Source organism: Vicugna pacos, chromosome 5 (assembly GCF_048564905.1).
Source record: "Vicugna pacos chromosome 5, VicPac4, whole genome shotgun sequence".
Lineage (NCBI taxonomy): Eukaryota > Metazoa > Chordata > Mammalia > Artiodactyla > Camelidae > Vicugna > Vicugna pacos.
The window spans coordinates 79,979,567-80,000,981 of NC_132991.1; the positions used below are offsets into that span (position 1 = coordinate 79,979,567).

The 21,415-nt window shown below is 54.6% G+C and overlaps 1 protein-coding gene and 1 long non-coding RNA gene across 3 annotated transcripts; one reads left to right on the forward strand and one right to left on the reverse strand.

Annotated features, from left to right (window-relative positions):
• Nucleotides 1-636: 636 nt before the first annotated feature.
• WNT10A (Wnt family member 10A) lies at nucleotides 637-13,616 on the forward strand. Of its 2 annotated transcripts, none has more exons than XM_072961666.1 (4): nucleotides 637-1,540; nucleotides 2,579-2,841; nucleotides 9,596-9,975; nucleotides 12,423-13,616. In XM_072961666.1, exons 1-4 carry the CDS (start codon nucleotides 1,428-1,430, stop codon nucleotides 12,918-12,920), a joined length of 1,254 nt encoding a protein of 417 aa, XP_072817767.1. In that variant the 5' UTR covers nucleotides 637-1,427; the 3' UTR covers nucleotides 12,921-13,616. The 2 variants fall into 2 exon arrangements, with proteins under 2 accessions (XP_072817767.1, XP_072817768.1); XM_072961667.1 differs by having other exon boundaries at nucleotides 939-1,540; nucleotides 2,619-2,841.
• LOC140696472 (uncharacterized) lies at nucleotides 13,393-16,828 on the reverse strand. Its single transcript, XR_012072872.1, has 2 exons — nucleotides 16,530-16,828; nucleotides 13,393-16,144 (listed from the first exon to the last, which is right to left on the reverse strand). It is a non-coding gene; the product is annotated as an uncharacterized lncRNA (long non-coding RNA).
• Between the last annotated feature and the right edge of the window lie 4,587 nt (nucleotides 16,829-21,415).

Genomic DNA, 21,415 nt, shown 5'->3' on the forward strand with positions numbered 1-21,415 from the left:
GCCCAGTGTTCAGTTGGGGTGGGCCTGAGCCAGGAGGCTGGACTAGGGAGCTCTCAGATGACCAGGTGCAGGTGGCAGGGCCAAGGTAAGACCTTAAGCATCTGCAGGCAGAGCCCAGGCAAGCAGTACTCAGTTCTGGGACTGCTGCTGCTGTGCTCAACTGGATTTGGTTCCAGCTCTTCCACTAACTTGCTGTGTGACCTTGAGTAAGTCATAACCCTCTCTGAGCCTCAATATTTTCTTGTGAAATAAAAAGGGATGAAATAAGATGACCTCAAAGCACACTTTTAGGATTAAAATTCTCTCTAGTCCCTCCTCCTAGGATATGCCACCCCAGGGCACTCTACTACCAGACAAGCAATCACCAAAGTCCCAGTACTTTTACTTCATTGGCTCATTGACTAGATGAGGTGGGCCTCATTAACCTCATTTCACAAAGAGGCAGAGGGTGGCTCAGTGTCCAGGAGGCACCTGTTGAAGGTCACACAGCAAACAAGAGCAAGATCTAGAGGCTGCCAAACCCCTTTGCAGGACCCCACACCTGCCTCACAAGCCAAGCCTGGGAAGTCCCTCCTGAGGTTGGGGAGATCAGAGGACCAGCCACTCCCCTCCAGCCCCTGCAGGTGTGTGTACTGGTGGGGACGGTTCCCCAGCAGCTGCGGCTCAGACAGGCGCACACACCTCGCAGCAGCACACACCTTCGCGCTCAAACCAGCGCGTCGGTTCACTGGCACCACCCTGTGCCCGATCCGATCGCACAGACCCCAACACCTCTCCTTTCCCCCGCCCTCCGCACCGCAGCTCCCACCCCAAGTCCTGAGCGGACGGAGTGGCCTCAGGACGAGTACACGCCTTTACCACCCCCCTGTGACGTCATGCGGGGTAGAGCCCTAAGACACTGTGGGGGGGAGGGGAGGGGAGGAAAGGGGAGGTGGCGGAGCTCCCCGAGCCGGGACAGTCACTCACTTTCTGGGCGGTGGGGCCGGGCACAGACAGCGCCGCCCACCCCCCACATCCCCCTGCCCTCCTTGCAAGCCCTCCGAAGCTCAGGCTCGCCGCTCTGCGCTGGGGGGTTCCCCGGCACCCCAGCCTCTCATCCCTAGCCCGCAGAACGTCCGGGCCCCCCTTACCCTCTAGAGGCACCAGGAGTTGTCGCAGGGGGGCCTCGGGAAATTCCCCGGACCCCTGTGCCAGGAGGTGCCCGGTGCGCCCGCCCGCCGCCCCCCCCCCCCCCGAGGGCGGTGCCCGGGGGCGCTGCCCCATGGAGCGGGGAGGCGGGCGCCGTCTGCTCCCGGAGCCGTGACCCGAGTCGGAGCTGTGTGTCGCAGCCGCCCCGACCCCCCGCGGATCATGCGCCGTCGCCCCTGGCTCGCCGGTCCCACCGGGCTGTGAGCCCCCCACTCCTGGCCCATCACGGCCCGCGCGCGATGGGCAGCACCCACCCTTGCCCCTGGCTGCGGCTCCGACCTCGGCCCCAGCCGCGGCCCGCGCTCTGCGCGCTGCTCTTCTTCCTACTGCTGCTGGCTGCCGCCGTGCCCAGGTGAGCCCTCACCTTATGCCCCGCCTCCTGGAGAGCTGGGACCCCCAGCCACAGGGGCCTTTGGCGCTCCGGCTGGGACAGGGGACCCTAGAAGGAGGGAGGCACAGTGTTGCAGGGAAGTGCTGGTGACCAATCAAAGAATAATTTTATAGGACGGGGTTGAACTGGTGACAGAATAAGGGCAGTCCAGGAAGATAAGGCAGTGCTCAGGAGAGTGATGGCTACTAGAGCAGAGGTGTGTGTATTTGTAGGGGAGCAAGTACCAACTTGGAGTCCCTGCCACCCTGGGGGAATGCACCCCCACCCCAGGAGTAAGCTCAAACTGCCAGTGCTCCACCTTGGAGATCACCCCCCAGGAAGAGGCAGGGGGTGGCGGCCAAAAGTGGGTAGCCCAGGTGGGGTCAATGAAAGACTTGAAGCTAGAAGGGTTCTTTCTCAGTGTGTGTGTGTATTTGTGTGTATGTGTGTGTGATCAAATGAGTCCAGCAAGTCGTGTTGTAAACAGCAGTCTGCGTGCGCCCATGTGTGTGAATGTGAAGGCTCACAGATAAATGCATGTTAAGATAAACATGTGTGTGTACTTGTGAGTGTCTGTGTGTAACTATGTTTGATGAAGTGTGTATGTGTGTAAGTGTTCCTGGGTCTGTGTGTCCACTGCAATGTGCGCAGAAGTGTGTCTGCATGAATCTGACTGTCTGAAACATGCTGTTGGGAGTGGTCCCCTGGAGAATCCTGTGTATGAGAGCATCCACGCCTCGGGATGTACTTATGAAATACCATGTGTGCAGGCATACCGGACGTGTGTGTATTTGCGCGTGTTAATCTGTGGGTGTGCAGCTGAGTGGGTTATGTTGAAGGGGATGATAATGAGAAGGCCAAGGAAAGGAGAATGCTTTAGGGATCTACTGAGTGGCCCAAACTCCAAAAGCAGGGTTTGGAACAGAGGGACTGTAGCCTTTGGGACAGAGTGTGTATAGTTAGATGGGACCCTCCTAGACCCCCAAAACACTCACCCACACCCACCTCACATGCCTGCAGGTCGGCACCCAACGATATTCTGGGCCTCCGCCTCCCCCAGGAGCCCGTGCTCAACGCCAACACGGTGTGTCTGACGTTGCCGGGACTGAGCAAGCGGCAGATGGAGGTGTGTGTGCGCCACCCTGACGTGGCTGCCTCGGCCATCCAGGGCATCCAGATTGCCATCCACGAGTGCCAGCACCAGTTCCGGGACCAACGCTGGAACTGCTCTAGTCTCGAGACCCGAAACAAGATCCCCTATGAAAGTCCCATCTTCAGCAGAGGTAGCTGCCCCTCACCCTTGCCCTTCTGCCCACCCTGTTCAGCACCTCCACTCTGGAACCTACCCACCAGCCATCCCCTAACCCACTCCCTCAAGCTGGCAACCTCACCATGTGTCCATCCACCAGCCCTGCTGCTCTCCTGCCTCCTTCTGCTCATGTTCATTGTGGGGGAGGGTGGGGCAAACAAATGGAGCAGATGTGGCTCTAGGCTGGGCTGTGTGGGCTGAGGGTGGCAGGTTTCATGCCTGAGAATTGAGCTCCTGGGTTATCCTGTCCCATCAGTGATACTGCCCAGACCCAGGAAATATCCGTATCTGTCACCTGCCTCAATTTACCCTCTACATAGTAAACAGCATTTAGGATGGAGGGAGCCTGTGATAAAGTACCCAGAATCAACATGAAGAGGGGTCAGGGACTTTTGCCAAATGGTGTGGGTGAGGGATGCCTGGGCAGGTAAAAATGTGCTTCCACCGAAGCTCTTCCCAGCGGAGTGCACCACCAGCCTCTGTGTCATCTTTGCCACCCCCAATAACCCTCTCTGAATCAGAGGCACTGGGTGTGTAGCAGGCCTGGGGGCCCTGCCAATCCCTCTTCCCCTCACAGCCCAGAGAAACTGCAGCCCACTATCTGTCCTCCTTCCCTGGACTTCTGGGTGACCCAGGGCCTACCCTGACAATCCCTAGAGTGACTCAGGCTGGAGATGGCAGGAGGTTTTGTTGCTAATTTCTGCTCGCACCCACCTCCTGCCCTGGTATCTTAGACCTTGTGTCAGGTCTTTTGGGAAGGATAGGGTTTCTGCCTTCTGAATGGGCCTAGCTAGGTATCTCTCTCCTCTCAGCAGTTCTGGTGGGACAGTGTGGGGATCTGGCTCCTTGGGACTTGTACAATTCTCAGTTGACAGTAGAGGGGGAGGGCCTCTACCCTGTGGCCTTGGGGCCCAGAGGCTTCTGGGAGAGTAAGGCTCTAATGCACCCCAACTTCAGAAAGAACTCAGAGTCGGGGGCCTTTCCCTTTCCACCAGAACCCCTTCTTGCATCCCCGGGGCCCCCAAGTCAGGGGCCACCCCAGCCTCCCCGAGCCCAGCCACCGGCCGCCCGCCCCGCCCCCGCGCGCTCTCCCTCCCCCTCGCGCCCGGGGCGCTGTTTCTCCCCCGCCGAGCCCAGCCCGACGCGTGTGGCGGCATGCAGCCGCGAACTAATCCCCGCGGGCCGCGGCAGACGGCTCCAGGCCGCAGCCGCTCGCCTCTCAAAGAGGGTGCCCCCGACCCTGCCCCACGCTCCCGCCCCGCCCGCCCCGCTGCCCTCAAGCCCCTCCAGCCCGCTGCCCAAGGCGGTTTCCCGCGAACCCCGGCCGATCGGCCAGCCCAGCTCCGCGCCGGCGCCCCACCCTGGCCGCCCCCGCCGCCAACGCACTCGCGGACGCGAAGTGACAGGCCCCTGCATCTCTCCTGCCCCTGCCGGGCCTGGCCGGCGCTCACTGCCGCCGCGCGCCCGCTCCCTCTCCGGGATTCTAGGTCACCCGCGCTCCCCGAAGCACAGTTCTCCCTGCAGCGATCCGGCCTCCGCGCTTGCTTCGGGTTCCGCTCACTGGGGGTTCTGGCAGGCGCTGAGGTTCTCACCCCTGCCGCTTCGAGTGAGGCGAGGCAAGCCCTTCATTCCTCTTTCCGGCCTCGGTGTCCTCTCTTCGCTTCTGGTCCTCCTCTCCCCTCTAGACTGAGAAACCCAGGAGTCCCGATTGCTTCCCGGGTGCGGCCTGTGCGGGTCGGTGGAGGACAAGGGGGCTTTGGAACTTGGGGGCGAGTTTGGAGCCGCGGAACCCTGCGGGGTTGGCGCGGTGCCAGGCGCTCCTGGGTTCACCTGCAGTTTAATAAGCGGGAGGTGAGCTGGGGGGACCGGTGGGGGGAGAGGTGCGGTGTGGAGGGGGGAGACTTGCCGGGGCTAGCCGGGGCGGGGCGGCGCCCAGCGCGAGGAGGGGGGCGGGGCAGCGGCTCCTGAGCTCCCGCAGGGAGGCTGGGCTCCTTCCTTTGGCCTTGAACACCGTCCTACCTCCGTGGCTACGGTTCCCTCCACCCCTCCCCCACTGTGACACCTCATTTCTACCTCTCCCTCCTCGGAGGGGACTCTGGGCTTTTGGGAAGAACTTGCCACTAACCCCCCCAACCCCGCAAAGGCCACCGTTGCCGTGCCTCCCTCACTCCACATCCAGGTTCACTCTCCTGCGGGGTCATTTCTTTGATCTATCTTGGCCCATCACCTCAAGGACTAGCTAAATTTGAATACCATGAGGCCAGTCTTGGTGGTAACCAGGCCTTGGACTGTGTTCTTCCCCTAGTCTCCCTTCTTTTCAAGCTATGGATTATCCATGATGGGGTAGGGTGACCTCAGTTTCCCTCAAGTGGAATATCAGGATGCTGACCCCTCTTCTGACCTAAGCTGCTAATGGGGTTCTCTTAAAGGTGCATTCTGCCATGTTTAAATTTCAGAGACTGCTGGGAGGAGGTGGTCCCTCAGGTCTTCCATACAAATGCTGTTACCTTCATCTAGTTGTCCCGACATGTCCCCTGAGATGGGTTGGGCTGAAGGGATGGAGTGCTAATGTAGGAGGGAGAGGAAAGGGCGCTTGGGCACCTGGAGTGGGTGCTCGGGAAGCAGGACATACAGTGAGGCTTTACCCAGCTAAGGAGAGGGATGAGAAGGTGCTGGAACCTGGGGGTTGGGGGACAGGCAGAAGGCCTCCAAGGGGCTAAAAAGAGTCCTTAAAAAGCTGTGAGAGGCCTCCAGTCCAGGCTGGCTGTTTTGTCCAGCCCAGGGACAGGTATGACCTAAGAGCCAAGAGCACTGGTGTCCCTGGCTTTCTGTTCTGAGGATCCAGATGGTTGGTGCCTGGGAGGTTGGGGTGCTGGACAGAACATCAGCTCTTCATTGTGAAGAGTGAGTGGGGATGAGAGGACAGGCAGAGGCTTGGTGGAGGGGAGTGAGTAGATCCCGGAGTGCTCACACAGTTTAGGTACTGCCCTTCCTAGGGCCCAAATGCATTCAGATGGATGGAAAGAGGGGGTGTGAGGCTCTGCAGTAAGTCAGGTTCCCAGCCCAGTGGAAGCCAGCAATTTGAGAGTCCAGCCTCTGTTGTCCAAGGCCACTCCCTTTTACATTCATCCTCAGAGAGTCTTGGTTTTATGCCTAGGCCTTGAGGCTTGGGGTACTTGGTGGCACTCAGATGGGGAGACAGAAGCACAGGTAATCATATCCCAAGATCACTTAAGATCCTATTATTCTAACGGCACTCGAACATAGTAAGTACTTGTTGTGTGCCAAGCGCTGTTCTAAAGCACTTTATCTGTACTTTAGGATCCTCAAACAATCCCCATGCAGTAGGGCCTATCATTTCATTTTACAAATAAAGGTAAGAGAGGTTGGGTAACTTGCCATTAGTCACACAGCTTGTAAGTGAGCTATAGAACCAGAACTCAGATGCATGCCAGCTGTCTTTAAAGACTGCACTCAACCTCCTACCATACTGCCTCCCAAGCTATGAGGCCACCATGATTTCCTACCATGTGCCCAGAGATGAGCTGGTGCAATGGAGTAGTCCAAGAAATGGAACCGACATGCACATACGCACACCTACACCCACACAACACACACACACACACACACACACACCCCTACCCAAGTTTGTGCAAACGTAGAGCTACATTCAGTATCACCCCTAAGTGTTCCCACATGCACACAACCCTCTCTCTCTCAGACCAGGCACATGAGCACGCACAGATTATTTGTATGGAGGGAATGGAGACCAGACCTCTCCCCTCTCATCCCTCTTTGACTTGATTGGGCAGGGCACAAGCTTCTTTAACCCCTTCTGGTTCCCACTGGCTCCTGAATCCTCTCTCCTCCACATTTCCCTGCCCTCCAAACCTCCTCCCTCATCCCCTTCCTGGCCATTGGCTGCATCTTGTAGCAGCAGCTGACTCCACTTTAGATGCTGGCAGTCCCTGTCCCAGATCAAAGGAAGGGCGGCTAATTGTGAGTCTTAACGAGCCTCCCCCCTATGCTCCAGGCAGCCCAGCTGGCCATGGCCCCACCCCTCTCCCCCTCCAGCTGGCCAGATGGCACAGTGCCTGCGTCTGCCCTAGACAGTTGGGGCCAGGACCGAAACTGAGGCCTTGAATGGGAGCTGGGGGCAGACTCAATGGGCTGGAGTTTTCTGAGGCCTAAGTGCTTGGAGCAGAGGGTGACCACACAAGCCCTGCCTGGTCATCCCTACACGTGGCTGTGACAGATGCCAGAGGCCATGGGATGGTATCTTTAGCTGCCTGAGACAGGTAGCGGTGTTCTCTGTAGGCTGTGGGTTATGTTTCTCCAGTTTCCTCCAGGACTGCCCTAGAATGTAACAGAGGCTGGTAGATAGCAGTTGGCCTAGCACATCTCCCTGCACCAGCATCTTGCTCTTTCTTGGTGCCACGTGTAGACAGGACTATAGGACCGGGAACTGGGCCACCTGGGGGTCTTACACAGCAGCAGGTCTTCCCCAGAGCCAAATGTCCGTCAGCAGAAAGTTGCCAGGCCTGGGAGCTGGGAGAGCTGGGGCTGGGTCTAGCTCCATAACCCCTGTGACATTGGGTATCTTCCTTTTGCACAGTGTGTGTGTATGTGTGTGTGTTGAGAGGGGCGCTTTCTGAGGCCTGGGCTGCCTCTGGAGGTCTGAATATGGCCATTTGTCCTAGGAGCAGGCTGATGATTCCCCCAGCAATAAGTTCTCAGTGTTTCACAGATAAAAGGCAAGGGATAAATACTGGGTGTGTGCCTCAGCTTGAGTCTGCCTTCCTTTCCCTTAGGCCCCCTTCCCAGAGCAGTGTCCACTCTTCTGTAGCTCCCACCAATTCCCACCTTCCCCTTTGAAGGCTCCTGCCCAATCCCTGCCCCTCCCTGTCTGCTCACAGCTGAGCTGCTCAGGGAAAATATTCTCAGGTGTCATGAACTGGAATGAGAAGCTAGAAAGGGACAGTCTGTTTTATGGGCTTCTGGTGGCCCACATTCTAGAGTGGGCCATGAGCTGCTGGGCTCTGTGCCTGATCAGGGAAACAAGAATAAGGAGCAATGGCCTGAAATTGCAGCAGTAGCAGGTAAGCAGCAGGAAGAACTTCTCAATAACAGTGTTTATATAGTACTTACTATGAGTAAGGTATTATCATAGGCATTTAAAATTCATTAACTCATTTGATTCTTGGAACAGCAATGAGACAGATAATAATAACCCTGTTTTACAGATGAGAAAACTGAGGCACAGAGAGGTCAAGTCACTTGGCTATGGTCACATAGCTATTAACAGCTAGTAAGTAGAAGAGCCAAGATTGAAATCTAGGCTATCTGGCTCCAGAGTTCATACTCCACTACCCATTTCATCTTTTTTGCTTGTTTGTTTTTGGTTTGGGGTTGGTTGTTTTTTTTTTTTTGGCGGGAGGTGGGGCAGGGGAAGTGCTGAGCAGAGAGAGGAGGACAGAGCCCTGTGATGCAGAGGGAGGGAGTGGGACTGGATTAGGGTCTCTATCCAGTCTTTGTTGGCTCTCTGGGGTCTATGAGGCTTCCAGGTCCTCCCAGTCTTTGATGCCATGGTAGAAGGACCCAGAGTTTTTCTTCAGAATCTCTGGCCTTTTCCAAGCCATCAGCCTCCAACTAGGTTCTGGTCTTCTCCCACAGGTGTCTAGGGCACAAGTGAATTCTCCTCCTTGTGTGGGAGCTGTTATTACTCCTGGTTTCTCCCACTGCCCCCAACTCTCTCGGGTTCAGAGGCTGGTCAGAGACCAGAACCTGCCCCTAGCTGGTCCTTTCTCAGATGTAGAATAAAGAAGAAGCAGTTTGTAGTTCTGGGAGCCAGCCCAAGGCTGTGAACACCAAGGAGAAAAGCGGTTTGGACAAGTCCTGGGCTCCTGAGAGTAGTTCATCAGGGAATCTTTATGCCCTTTGAGCATTTCAGGAAGGCATCTACCTTAGTGAACTTTCCTTCTCAGTGTTCAGCACCACTATATGCTTAACTCGGTGCAGGCAGTGGGCTCACCTCCAGCATCCCTCAAACAACCTCTTCAGCAGACCTAGACCAGCCACAGGCCAGGTGGCTGGGAGGGGCCTTTTCTGAGCAGACTTCTTGGGATGCCCTGTGGACAGGGAAATGGGAAATTCTCCTGGCTCCTATCTCTGTCTGTTGAATCTGGCCATCAGACTGTTCTGTGGTGGGCCTACGGGGTGGCAGCAGTAGGAAATCTTGGGGCCTGGAGATTTAGGGGGATACCATCTCTTCTTACCCTTCTGCCCACTAACATCTCCTGGGGCCCAGAATGCCATCATTGGTAACTTATTTTTTTAGGTTATAATTTGCCTTCTTTCTGCAGGCTCATTTAAAAATTGCAAATATCACATGCGAGGTAATAGAAAAAATATAATGTTTACTAGATATTTTCTGTCCAACAGGAGAGATGGAGACACAAATTCTGAACTTGCTAAGGGTGATGTTAATGAAACAGGGAAAGGAGTTGAAAAAGGAGGGCTGTGGGGGAGACCTCCTCCATCCCATGCTGTGTGCAGAACGTCGGGTGTGATTTCTGCCACATCCGAAGTTCTGAGTCTGTGCTCTTTACAGGACTTTCTCCCAACTCTAGGCCTGTTTTCCCTCAGAATGGCTAGAAGGTTGGGCAGGGAGGGCAGAGGGCTGAGATGTCGAGGCCCCTCAAAGGCTGTTTCCTGCATCTCTTCCGCAGGTTTCCGAGAGAGTGCCTTCGCCTACGCCATCTCCGCAGCGGGTGTGGTGCATGCGGTATCCAATGCCTGCGCCCTAGGCAAACTGAGGGCTTGCGGCTGTGACGCGTCCCGGCGCGGGGACGAGGAGGCCTTCCGTCGAAAGTTGCACCGCCTGCAGCTGGAGGCGCTGCAACGCGGAAAGGGCCTGAGCCACGGAGTTCCGGAGCACCCAGCCCTGCCCCCTGCCAGCCCGGGCCTGCAGGACTCCTGGGAGTGGGGAGGCTGCAGCCCCGACGTGGGTTTTGGAGAGCGCTTCTCTAAAGACTTTCTGGACTCCCGGGAGCCTCACAGAGACATCCATGCACGTATGAGGCTCCACAACAACCGAGTGGGGAGGCAGGTGAGACCCCCAACCCCCTGGGCCAGCTCCAGATTCCTCTGCCTAGGGCCCGTCCCCTCCCCTAGGCTTACATCTCCTCTGAGGACCACACCACTCCCCTAACTCAGCAACTTTCTCATTGCCCCTCCTAACTCAGTCATCAGAAATGCACTGGATACTTACTATGTGCCAGGCACTGGACTAGACCTGGGGATATGGGAATAAAACAACCCCTGCCCTGGAATAGCTCCCCTTCTGCAGAACAGCCTGCTCCTCTCATTTCCTGCTGTGAGGGTGGGGTGAGCTCTGGGCTGTGGTCAGACCTCAGGGTCTAGGCCTTGCTCTGCCACTCTATGAAATGAGAAGCTTGAACTGCATCATTCATAATGCTCCCCGCCCCCAGCTTTAATATTCTCTGATTCTATAATATCCTATGCAGTGACCCCATCCACACCCTGCTCCTCTCCCAGCCTTTCGGTGCACAATGAGGGATTCCTGCAAAGGGAGATGCCTAGGGGCCACTGTGGTACTGTGTTATGTTGTCTTCCTCCTTTATGCCTACCCTCGAATGTTCATACTACCTTAAAAGTCATTAATTAGAGAGAGAGAGAGAGAGAGAGAGAGAGAGAGAGAGAGAGAGAGAGAGAGAGGTAGGGAGGGAGGGAGAAGAAGCTGGAGGAGGAGGAGAAGAGAAGGGAGGCAGGAAGGAAGGGAGAAGGAAAAAGAAAAGTAATAATAGCCTGCCTTTAATCTATTGAGTGCTTACTCTGTTAGGCATGTCTGGAGCACTTTACTACATATTAGCCTGTTTCATCCTTACACCTACCTGTGAGGGTTTTATTATTAACCTCATATTCAGTTATGGAAAGCAAGGCACAGATAGAGTAAGAAGCTTGCCTAAGGTGAGACAACTAGTGAGAAAGTGGCAGAGGCAGGGTTCATCCCCAGGCAGTTGAGCAATGAGCTCATGTTCTTTTGTTCTACAGTGTCATCTACACTAAGATGCCTCCTTAGCCCCCTTGGTAGTTCAGCACCCTCTTTTCCTGGCTATTTGGCCCCTGTCACTTCTCTTAGCCCTGCCCGGCCTGCTCAGGCCTTCCCTCACCCTGCCTGGCACTCTCTCCATCTCACTCCCCTTTCTCTTGGCCTCTCAGCCCAGGCCACTTTTACCTTCTTTATCCACAAAGACTCTGAGCTGATTCAGGTCTTCCATCAAGACTTAGAGGTGAGGTAAACTGAGGCATACCCACCCTCAGGTCATGTCCAGTTCCCACTCAACCCTTCCTTGTCCATTCAGCTCTTTTCCCAAGCTTCGATACTATCCCAGCCCATGCCAACAGTGCCTCCTCCTCCTCATTAAACTGGTTAATTAATGGCTGCTGCCTGTGGGAAGCAGATGTTCTGGAGCTATTGGCCAGGGGAAGCATTGGGCTGGTTCCCAGGTGGTGCTGACACTACAGAATGCACATACAAGCTACAGAGCCCTTTAAGACTTAGAGGAACAGGGTTCCTCTTATGGCCCTCCTGCCCAGGTTTGAGGGCCCCAGATCATTGCTTTGTGACTTTGGAGTGGAGAAGCGGGGAAGGAGGATGTGACCAATTTCCTCTGGGGTCTCTGGTGAGGATAATGTGATGGGGCTCTTTGGGAGGAGACTCAGAATAGTAGGCTGAGAGCTTGGCAGGCAGTGGGTAGGTTGTGTTCCTGTAACAAACTCCCTTGGAGGCCTGGGAACCTCTCTCCACTTTCATTGCCCTGGGGGTCTGGCTCTCTGGGTTCCCTTTGGTTCTGTATTCAGGTAGTGCCTTTGGCCTCTGTTGGTACTCACTGTTTCCTAGGAGGAATGGTGGCATTCAGCTTTGGGCAGAATAAGCCCCCACCAGTTTCATGGGGTGGGGGAGGGGAAGGGGACTCTCCCCGGCCCATGGGCCTCTCCTTAGGCTCCCTGCAAAGTGCTGCAGGGCCCAGAGGAGGAAAGGGGGCTTTCTCAGTCTCCCCACAGCCTCCGTTCACAGCCTGGAGCAAGGCCAGAAGCTTTGGGGCTGGGATGTAGTGGGGCCAGCACACCATTGCTCTCAGTCCCCACATGAGGGCTGGAAGGAGAGGGAATTTCCCTGAGGATCTGGGATCCCCCCTCAGGAAGCAAAAGCCTCCAGCTCCAACCCCCTCTCCACCCGCAGCTGTGGGAAAGGCTGCAGGAGAGAAGAGGAGCAGGAATGAGGGAAATCCCCCAGGGTCTGGCCAGGTGGGGGGTGGATGGGAGAGCAGCAGAAAAGCAGGCAGAGCTCTTCTGACTGCCTGGCTTGGGTGCTGCGCCTCCACCTACCCACTTCGGGTCTCAGCTTTTGCCTCTGTTCAATGGAAGTTGGTTTCCAAAGCCTCTGAGATTCTTGCAGGCCAGTGTCTGCGTGGGGAGGAGGGCAGTGGGGCTGGCCGCGGGCGTCACCCCTCACTGTGCCTCCCTCTGCAGGCAGTGATGGAGAACATGCGGCGGAAGTGCAAGTGCCACGGGACGTCAGGCAGCTGCCAGCTCAAGACGTGCTGGCAGGTGACGCCGGAGTTCCGCGCGGTGGGGGCGCTGCTGCGCAGCCGCTTCCACCGCGCCACGCTCATCCGGCCGCACAACCGCAACGGCGGCCAGCTGGAGCCCGGCCCCGCGGGGGCACCTTCGCCAGCCCCGGGCGTCCCAGGGCCACGGCGCCGCGCCAGCCCCACCGACCTGGTCTACTTCGAGAAGTCGCCCGACTTCTGCGAGCGCGAGCCGCGCCTGGACTCGGCGGGCACCGTGGGCCGCCTGTGCAACAAGAGCAGCGCGGGTCCCGACGGCTGCGGCAGCATGTGCTGTGGCCGCGGCCACAACATCCTACGCCAGACGCGCAGCGAGCGCTGTCACTGCCGCTTCCACTGGTGCTGCTTCGTGGTCTGCGAGGAGTGCCGCATCACTGAGTGGGTCAGCGTCTGCAAGTGAGCTGACGGCTACCCTCCCTGAGCCTGGTCCTCTGCAGCTTGCGATCTTGGCTGGGCTGCGTCGCCTTGGCTCCTGGGAGTGGAGGTTGGACTACATGATCTTATAGGAACCTCCCAAGGTCGTCAAGACTGTAATCACGGGACAGTTTGGGCCTGCCTGGACACCATCCCCCCGTAACCCTCCCCTCTTCACTTCTGTGGGCTCCAGGACCGATTTGCCTCCTGCTCCCTGTACAAAGTTCAGACAGCCCAGTTGGGCTGGAGGTTGCCCCACACTCCAGGGCAGTGTCAGCCAGACAGGGCCTGAGCCTGCTTCCTTTCATCCCTTCACTCCTTCCCCTGGAGTGGGAAGGAATGAATGGAAGCTGGTGGGTGGGGGAGGAGGATGAAAAAGAAGAAATGGACATAATTGAGCTGAAGTGATTCTATAGAGGACTCAGACAACTTTCCCCACCAGACTCTGCCCCTCATCATTCATTTAACAAATATTTATTTTGCACTCTTTGTGGCCTGGCACTCTGGGGGTTGGGTGGTGATGAGAAATGCTGGGGATACAGATGTGAATAGAGACACAGCACCTGCCCTCTTGGAGTTTACATTCTGCCTGGGGAAGATGGACAATAATCAAGTAAATACACAAACAAGGTCATTTCAGACAATGCTATGTGCTGTGAAGGAAATAAAGCAAGGTGCTGGATGTAGAGTGATTCTTCATGGGGAGTGGGGCCCCTTTAGGTAAAGCTACTGGTTGGGGAAGGCCTCTCGGAGTTGTGATATTCATGCTGAGACCTGCATGACGAGGAGGGCCATGCACAGACTGAGGGTTAGGGCTTTCCAGGCAGAGGGCATGCGAATGCAAAAGTTCTGAGGTCAGAAAGATCTCCCCAGGAGGAACAGCAAAGAGGAGTGATTGGAGTGAAGAAATCAAGGGACAGATTAGGAAAGGAGCTGACTAGGGGGGATGAGGGCAAGTGTCACATGATGTGTCCTTTCAGGCCAAGGTGAGAAGTTAAGATTTTATGTAAGAGGAATGGGAACTCTCAGAGGGTCTTAAGCAGGCAAGTAGCATGGTCTGATTCCCATGTGGATTGCTGTCTGAGGAACTGAATGAAAGGGGACAGGGTGACAGCGGGGGGGGGCAGGGAGGAAACTACAGCCGTCTTCCAAACCATAAATGAGGGGCCTGGCATAGATGGAAGCAGTGGGGATGTTGACAAGGGGCTAGATCAGGAGTCCTGTATGCCAGAGCTCTAGCTGTCCACCTTATGCCTGAGCCTCTGCCACAAGCCAGGACGAGTGTCGGCCAGCAGCACCCGTCGGCAGAGACAGGAGGCACTCTGAGAGGAGTAATCCTGGGCAAGACCCAGCTCAACCCAGCCAGCCCAGAGCCCCGGGGAGCAGGTGGGGCTAGGAGGTGCGGCTGGGAGGAGGGTGGCGGGGGAGAGTCAGGAGACTCACTGTCTGGATTCTGGTCTCTCTGAGTTCAGGCAGGGGAGGCCGAGTATGTAAGTAAGGTTGGCGGTGGGGGGACATCCTTCCTGGGCCTTTTGTGCCCCCAAGTTCTCAGCTCAGGGCTCCCCTTGACAGGTCAGCCAGCCTCCCCTTCATACCCCCATAAGAACACTGCTGAGCTGGCAGTTTGGATCTGCCGGTGTACTCTCCTTGGCTCTCAGATTTGATGTTTTTCTGGAACAGACCCTCAAGGAGGAGGGCAGTGGAGAGGGAGGTGGGGTCAAGATCTCAGGGAAAGAACATTTCACTGACTTCATCCAGTCCTCTTGCTGCTCACAGCTGAGGGTCCTGCTGCCTGCCTCAGTTTACCCCAGAATGGCACAACCTTCTCCATGAACCAGCCAAGGATGAAGTCTTGTTCCATCTCTCAGTTGCCAGCCTACACAAATCCCTACACATTCCTAGCCCTGACCCATGTCTCCCTACCCCTCGGTAGGTGTGAGAAGGAAAGGAGGCTCCCATGGTGATGCACCCCTGTAGGCCCACCACCGGGGAGATTTGCCCCCACTTGCTTGTCCTCAGCTCCCTCCCCTCCAGTTGTCTGCATCCCAGCAGCTCCCAGACATGCCTAAGGTAGCAAGGCCTTCCACATGCTCAGCTCTGCTGCCTCTGTGGAGGACGGGGTTTCTCTCCCCATCCCCCAAAAGACAGCCCCACAGGCAGGCGGGTGAGAGTCCCCCAGGAGGAGGGGTAGGCAGGAGCAGCCAGACACACCTGCCTCATTCCTTTCCTCTTGTTCACCCAGGAGAGAGCTGTGGGGGCTGGGTTCCCCGTCTCCTTCCTTGCTCCCATTCCAGGGAAGAGGAGGGAAAGGAACAGCAATGAAGGCCTGGGGGGGGGCACTCCCCACCCCCAGCAGTGTCCACTACAGCTTTAGCAGTGGCTTCAGCCTCCTCTGCCTTCCAGGCTTTAGGAAGACAGAGCTGTAGGAGGAGAGACTGAATGAGGGTTAGGATAATGAGGTAGGAGCAGTAACACAACAGAGCGTGCAGCCTCTAGAGGGAGGGGTGAGCTGTGGGGTAGGGCAGGGGCTGGACACCAGGTTGTGGGGGCCATGTCCCAGTCAAGTCAAGTCATGCTGATCTGATATATGCTAGCTTTACCTGTAAAGGAAGAGAGGAAAAGTTGGGACAGGAACTCCCCATCCTCTCTCTGGGCCAGAAGCTGACTAGAGTCAGGACCAAAGTTGGACCCCACATTTGAAAAGGTGTGTGTGGGACTTGGTAAGAACCCTAAAGGGAGTTGTGGAGGTGGTAAGGGGTGGGAAAATAGGACCCAAGAGGCACTGTGCTTATGCATACTGGCTGAAGAGTGAGGCAGATATCAATGTGCTGATTGGAAATAGGGAAAATAAGCTGAAATAAAGTGGGACAGTGGAGGTAAATGAGAGAAAGACCTTGCCAACAGCTGGGAGAGGACTAAGGTTCAGATTTGGAAATGAGAACAGAAGGTGGACCAGAGATCATTCAGAGAGGGAAAAAGCTGTCCCTGCCCACAATACCTTTCACCTTGACTGACACTGAATTTCCTCCTTGTAGGAGGGAAAAATATCATGGTCTAATGGAACCTGGATGGTCCCAAAGAGAAGAAGGGAAGGAACTAACAGAGAATGAGGTGGTGAACGATCAGCAGGCTGTGGTGGGGTTAAGGGTCAGGAGCGGCAGCCAGATTTGGGTGGGGATCCTGCTTTTCAGTCGTCCAAGGTCCCAGGGTCTGAAAAAAGAGGAGGGGAGACGCAAAGGTAGAGGTCTTGGCAGTTGTAGCAGGGCCCCAGGTGGATGAGAAGCAAGGTCCGGGCATCTGGGCCCTCCCTCGCCTTCCTCTGAATTAATGCGCCCCCAGCTAGCCCCCGGCAGGGGGGCCTTCCACGTTGGAGCTTGGCCAGGCCCTAGTCTCGGCCTCCCTCCTCCCCTTCCACCCCCCCTTCTCATGTGGTTGCCGGCAGCTGCCTGCGGTCGCCCCAACCCCTGCGCTCAAGGCACGGGGACTTTCCAACAGGGGAAAAAATGACTTAATGAGAGTGGGAGCCGGGGGCGGGAGGGACAGGTCCCTGTAATCACCGCTCCGCTGTGGGGCCTGCGCGCCTCCCGGCCCTTGCCTGGCTTCCTGCTGCCAGCGTCCCCATCGGGCTCTGCTGGGGGAGGGGGACGGTCTGGAGACAGGGGGATCCCTTTTCAAGTCCCAGGCTCTCTGCGGCGCTCCGGCTGCCTTTGCTCCTTAGGCTTGTCGTGAGTGGAAGCTGGGACGCCCCATGATCCTTCTCTGGACTTTGTCCTTGAAGTTGAGGGGTAGCAGTGTCTCCCAGGAGCCAGGGTCCTCTGCTGATGGATTAGAGGGGTGCGGGATCAGAAAGAGAGCCTTTTGCCACTCCGCGGCTGCGCACTTCCAAACGCCCCCGGTTGCTGTGGCAACCAGGGCAGTCGAGGTGTGTCCGCGGGGCTGGGAGGCGCCCACCCGCACTTCTCTCGCCGCCCTCGGGGCCAGGCCGGGCCGCTGCGGTGCGCGGGGGTGGGGGGTGTGCCGTTGCCATGGCAAGGGTGCGCTAGGAGGGCACATTCTTCCCCAGGGTGGGAGCGCCCTGGGGATACGAGAAGGGAGGTGACGGGGGCGGCAGAAAGGGAAAGGGGGAGGGTCAGAACAAGGGAGGAGTCTCGGACAAGACGAACCAGGGCTCCTGGGGTTGGGATGGGGAGTTTGGAATCTGCACCCCTCACCCCCAAGTCTCCAGAGACGTCATGCTCCTCCTTGCTCACACTCGCTGGGGTTCAAGCCCCTCAATTCAGTTACCGGGAAAGGGATCTGGACTACTGACCCGAAGGTCTTTTGGCCGCTTCCGATGCCGGGCTCGCATAGCTAAGTGTTCATCCCCTTCCCCCTAAGCAGAGCTGCAGCCCAGACTGAGACCCGAAGCCCTGCAATTAAGCCCCTCGCCCGCCCCTGCGCAGCCCGCCAGTCCTCTGCCAGGCAGGGCCTGCACCACCAATTACAGAAAGCGCATAGCAGCTGATTACTCCAGAGTCCGGGAAGCAGCATCGGGGGGTGGGGTGGGGGGACGGACATCTGGCAGGTCAAGGGGGCGGGGTCCCTGGGGTTGTCCCCGGCCAGGGGTCCTTAATTGGAGCTTCAGGCTGCGGCCCTCTAGCCCAACTTCTCTGCTCCAGACAACATGGGGAGGAGGGTCTACTTGGTGCCCAGTCCTGCTGTGCCTCAGTTTCTTTCTCCTCTAATGCACTGCATCCAGGGCAAAAACAGCGCTGGGAGGGTGTGTGTGTGTGTGTGTGCGTGTGTGTGCGCGTGCGTGTGTGTGCGTGTCTGTGTGTCTGTGTGTCTGTGTGTCTGTGTGTGTGTTGGAGCGCCTGAGTACGCAAGAGCTCAAAGCCCTCGAGGCCAGCTCTCTTTCCCGCCGCAGACGGTCGCGTGGGTCTCTTCTGGCTCGACGCCCGTCCCGTAGACCCGGCTCTATCTTGCTGAGCCAGCCCGAGGGCAGCCGCCAGCCTGTACCGCACTTTTCTGAGAATGGCAAAACGGCGCCCCCTCTGGGAGGGAGGGTCCCTCGCTTTTACCCTACAATGCAAGGCAGTCCGGGAGCCAGCAGGGCAGCGACGTGGAATATTCTGCCACCACTTTTGCCCCCTGCTGTCCCTTCTTCCCTATCCTCCCGCCTGTGGGTCTGCAGGGGCTAGAGTAGAGCTCACGTCTCCCGTGGTCCAGCTTCCCACATCTGGCCCGCAGCTGGGACCCGCCCACTTCGAACTGCTGTGAATCCAGCGCCCTCTGTTGGTGCGGAGCGGCGGTGCACCAGCTTTTGCCCACTGCCGCCTCGGCCTGGGGTCCAGTTCCACGGGTTTCGGGTTCCACCCATTCGGCGTCCCTTGCCCTTGGATACAACCCACCCTCTGTCTCACGAACCTCCCTAATTCAACTCCTTAGGTCCTTTGCTCTCCGCTGGCCGCGGCCTCTCTCGCTGTCTTTATTCGTCCCCTAGGTACTTAAAAGTTTGTTGGGCGACCTAGCTGTCCCCCAACCTCTATCTTCGGAAGTTGTCCTGGCTTCAAGGGCCTTCAGCGCGATCTCTCGGCGCCCAACATAAAAGTCCTCAAATAGGAACATGATTACATAAATCGCTGCCCATCTGCTCAATAGAATTCCTCGCAGCGCCCTTAAAAATGAGGTGGTTTGAAGTATATTTAAGGACTAAGACTGAGTGCTTTATATCTAGGAGGGGAGTGCAAGATACAAAATAGCACAGGGAAGGATCCCTCCTTCATGGCAACAAAGAGTTAAAGATGTGATTTGCATTTTTAAAGTCTAAAATAGGCAGCAAAATGCTAACAGGAATTATTTTGGGATGATGGGATTAAAGGTGGTTTAAAATCTATCTCTACCTACATTTTTCATTTATCTATAATGAACATGTATTGCTTGGGCACAATAATAATTCCATATCCAGAATATTCCTGCCCAAAATGTGAGCATCAAATTGTATCCTTAAAATACATTAAATTTAAGAAACACTTTAAAACTAGGAATTAGGGAGACCTGGCCTCCTGACAAGAGCTAATATAATTATGTCATTGGGATTTTCTTCTTAAAATCATAATGGTTTGTAGGGAAAGCAGGCTTCGAACTTCTGAATTTCAGGGCCCAGGGAACCTGAGAAGTTGTCAGAAGGCTGCTCAAATCCATATATACATTCAGTACTGTTGTGAATGGAATAGCTGATTTATTTTCCATTGTACTGCATATATGTAAAGGTGCTGTTATGAGTAACAGTATAGAAAATAACTTAACGTTTAATATCTTTTTCTCAGTCGTGATCCTCTTCCATCTCTTTGCAACACTACACATCATTAACTGTCTTCTCCTTAGACATATTCAACCCTTTGTTCCACGTGTTTGCTGTTTCACTGCCTGGTCCTGCTCTCATTCTTCATGCCTCAGGGATTCCATTCACTCTTTCCTTGTCTTTTTTCTTTTTATTTGATGTAACAGAAGAATCACAACAATAGTACAAAGACCTTTCCTCCTCCCTGAACCACTTGAGGATAAGTTGCCTACACAATGCCCCATCACTCTTAATACCAGTGTATGTACTAGTGTATATTCCCCTACATAAACTAATACAATGCTCACAATCAGGAAATTAACACTGATACAATAATACTACCTAACTCCCAGATCTTATTGAACTTTCATCTGAATCACTTTGCTGTACACCTGAAACTAATACAATATTGTAAGTTAACCATACTTCAATTTAAAAAATAAGAGAAAAAAAGGGGGAAAACCCAGAATTATTCACTGCATTTCGTTGTCATGTCTTTCCAGTCTCCTTCAGTCTGAGACAGTCCCTAAGCTTTCCTTTACTTTTGTAACCAGGATGATTTAGAAGACTACAGTCCTATTATATTGTAAAATGTCCCTCAATTTGGGTTTGTCTGTTGTTTCCTTATGGTTAGATTCAGGATATGCATCTTTGGCAGCAATATTACAGATGTGACTGTTTTACTCATTGCTTCATTATTTATTTTGATGCTTAGAATTTCCCAGATTTGGCCAGTGGCCAAGCTGGCTTCTGTCATCACAATTCTTTGAGTACTTCCTTACTTTCTGGCACAACAAGACGTTCAATGCTCATCTTATGCTTTCTCTGCTCAAGTCCTGTAATCAGCCATTTCTCCAAGGGACCTTTGTTTCTTTTCATGGAGAATGATATTTAGAAATCAAGATCTGGATGCCAGGTGTGCTGATTGTTCTTGGGCTGTCACTGCTTTCAGTCCTCTTAGTGGATAGTGCTAGGAAATATATGTATGATTAAACACACACAGAGCTATGTATCTATCACTTATCGATCTCTCTATGTAGAAAACCATACACTCACAAGACTTCAATTCCCATCTAGCATCACAGGATTTATTCTATTTTTCTCCCTCTTTATTTATTTGTATAAGTTTCTTCTCTCTTCTTGTTGAGTCAGTCCCAAAGTAACCTATTCCCCACTGCTGCTACTGCCCCCTCTACTCCTCTTGCAGACATCATCTTGTGCCATCTTGGCCTTGATAACCTGTGCCAGTCCAATGTCCACTCTGCTTTCACATGGATGCTTTACTTTGCTTGGCCCCACATCATGGCTTTTCAGCCAAATTATTCAGAAAGGTGGGCAGGTAGGAAGGCTGAAATCAATTTTACTCTCTCTTGAAACTTTAGATATAATTCTCAATTCTTTCTCTTCAGTAAATGCCAATTGCTCTTCTTATTGAAAACTCTGGAGTGATTGGACTCCTTTATTTCTCTGATACCTCACATCCAATCCATCAGCAGATCTTGTTGGTTCTCCTTCAGTTTTTATCTAGCTTGATCACATGTCACCTCCTCCATCATTACTATCATGGTGCAAGACACTGTGGTCTCTTGACTTGAATGATTGAAGTTGTCTCCTAGTTGTTCTCCCTGCTTCTGCCCTTACACACCCCCAGTCTATTCTATATATAGCAGCCAGGGTGATCCTTTTAAAGTATTAATTATGCAGTGTGCCTCTTATGCTCAAAATTCTCCAAAGTTTTCCTATCTTACTCAGAACAAGAGACAAAGTACTTATAATGACTTAACGGGGCCCTACAAGATCTGGCTTCCTACCACCTACATCTCACCTCCTTCTACTCTCACTCATATTCATTTTTCCAAAGCCACACTGACTTCCTGGCAGTTCTATGAACAAAACAAATTGTGCAATCTGAGGACCGTTGCATTCATTATTCCCTCTGCCTGAAATAGATTTCCCCTAGACAACCACATGGATGTTGCCTCCCTTCATTCAGGATTTCACTCAAACATCTCCTTCCAAGAGGGTCCTTTACAGAGCAGCCTATCTAAAAGAGCAGAACTCCTCTTGCCTTAACTTTATATTTTTTCACACATTTTACATATTTGTGTATTTTTTAACTGTCTGCCTCTGCATTCTATAATGGAAACTCCATGAGAGCT

Bases quoted from the DNA above. Each gene is read 5' to 3' on its own strand.
- WNT10A (XM_072961666.1), top strand. From the start codon at position 1,428: ATGGGCAGCACCCACCCTTGCCCCTGGCTGCGGCTCCGACCTCGGCCC. The intron at 2,842-9,595 runs GTAGCTGCCCCT...TCTCTTCCGCAG, and splicing joins AAGTCCCATCTTCAGCAGAG to GTTTCCGAGAGAGTGCCTTC. The intron at 9,976-12,422 runs GTGAGACCCCCA...CTCCCTCTGCAG, and splicing joins ACAACCGAGTGGGGAGGCAG to GCAGTGATGGAGAACATGCG.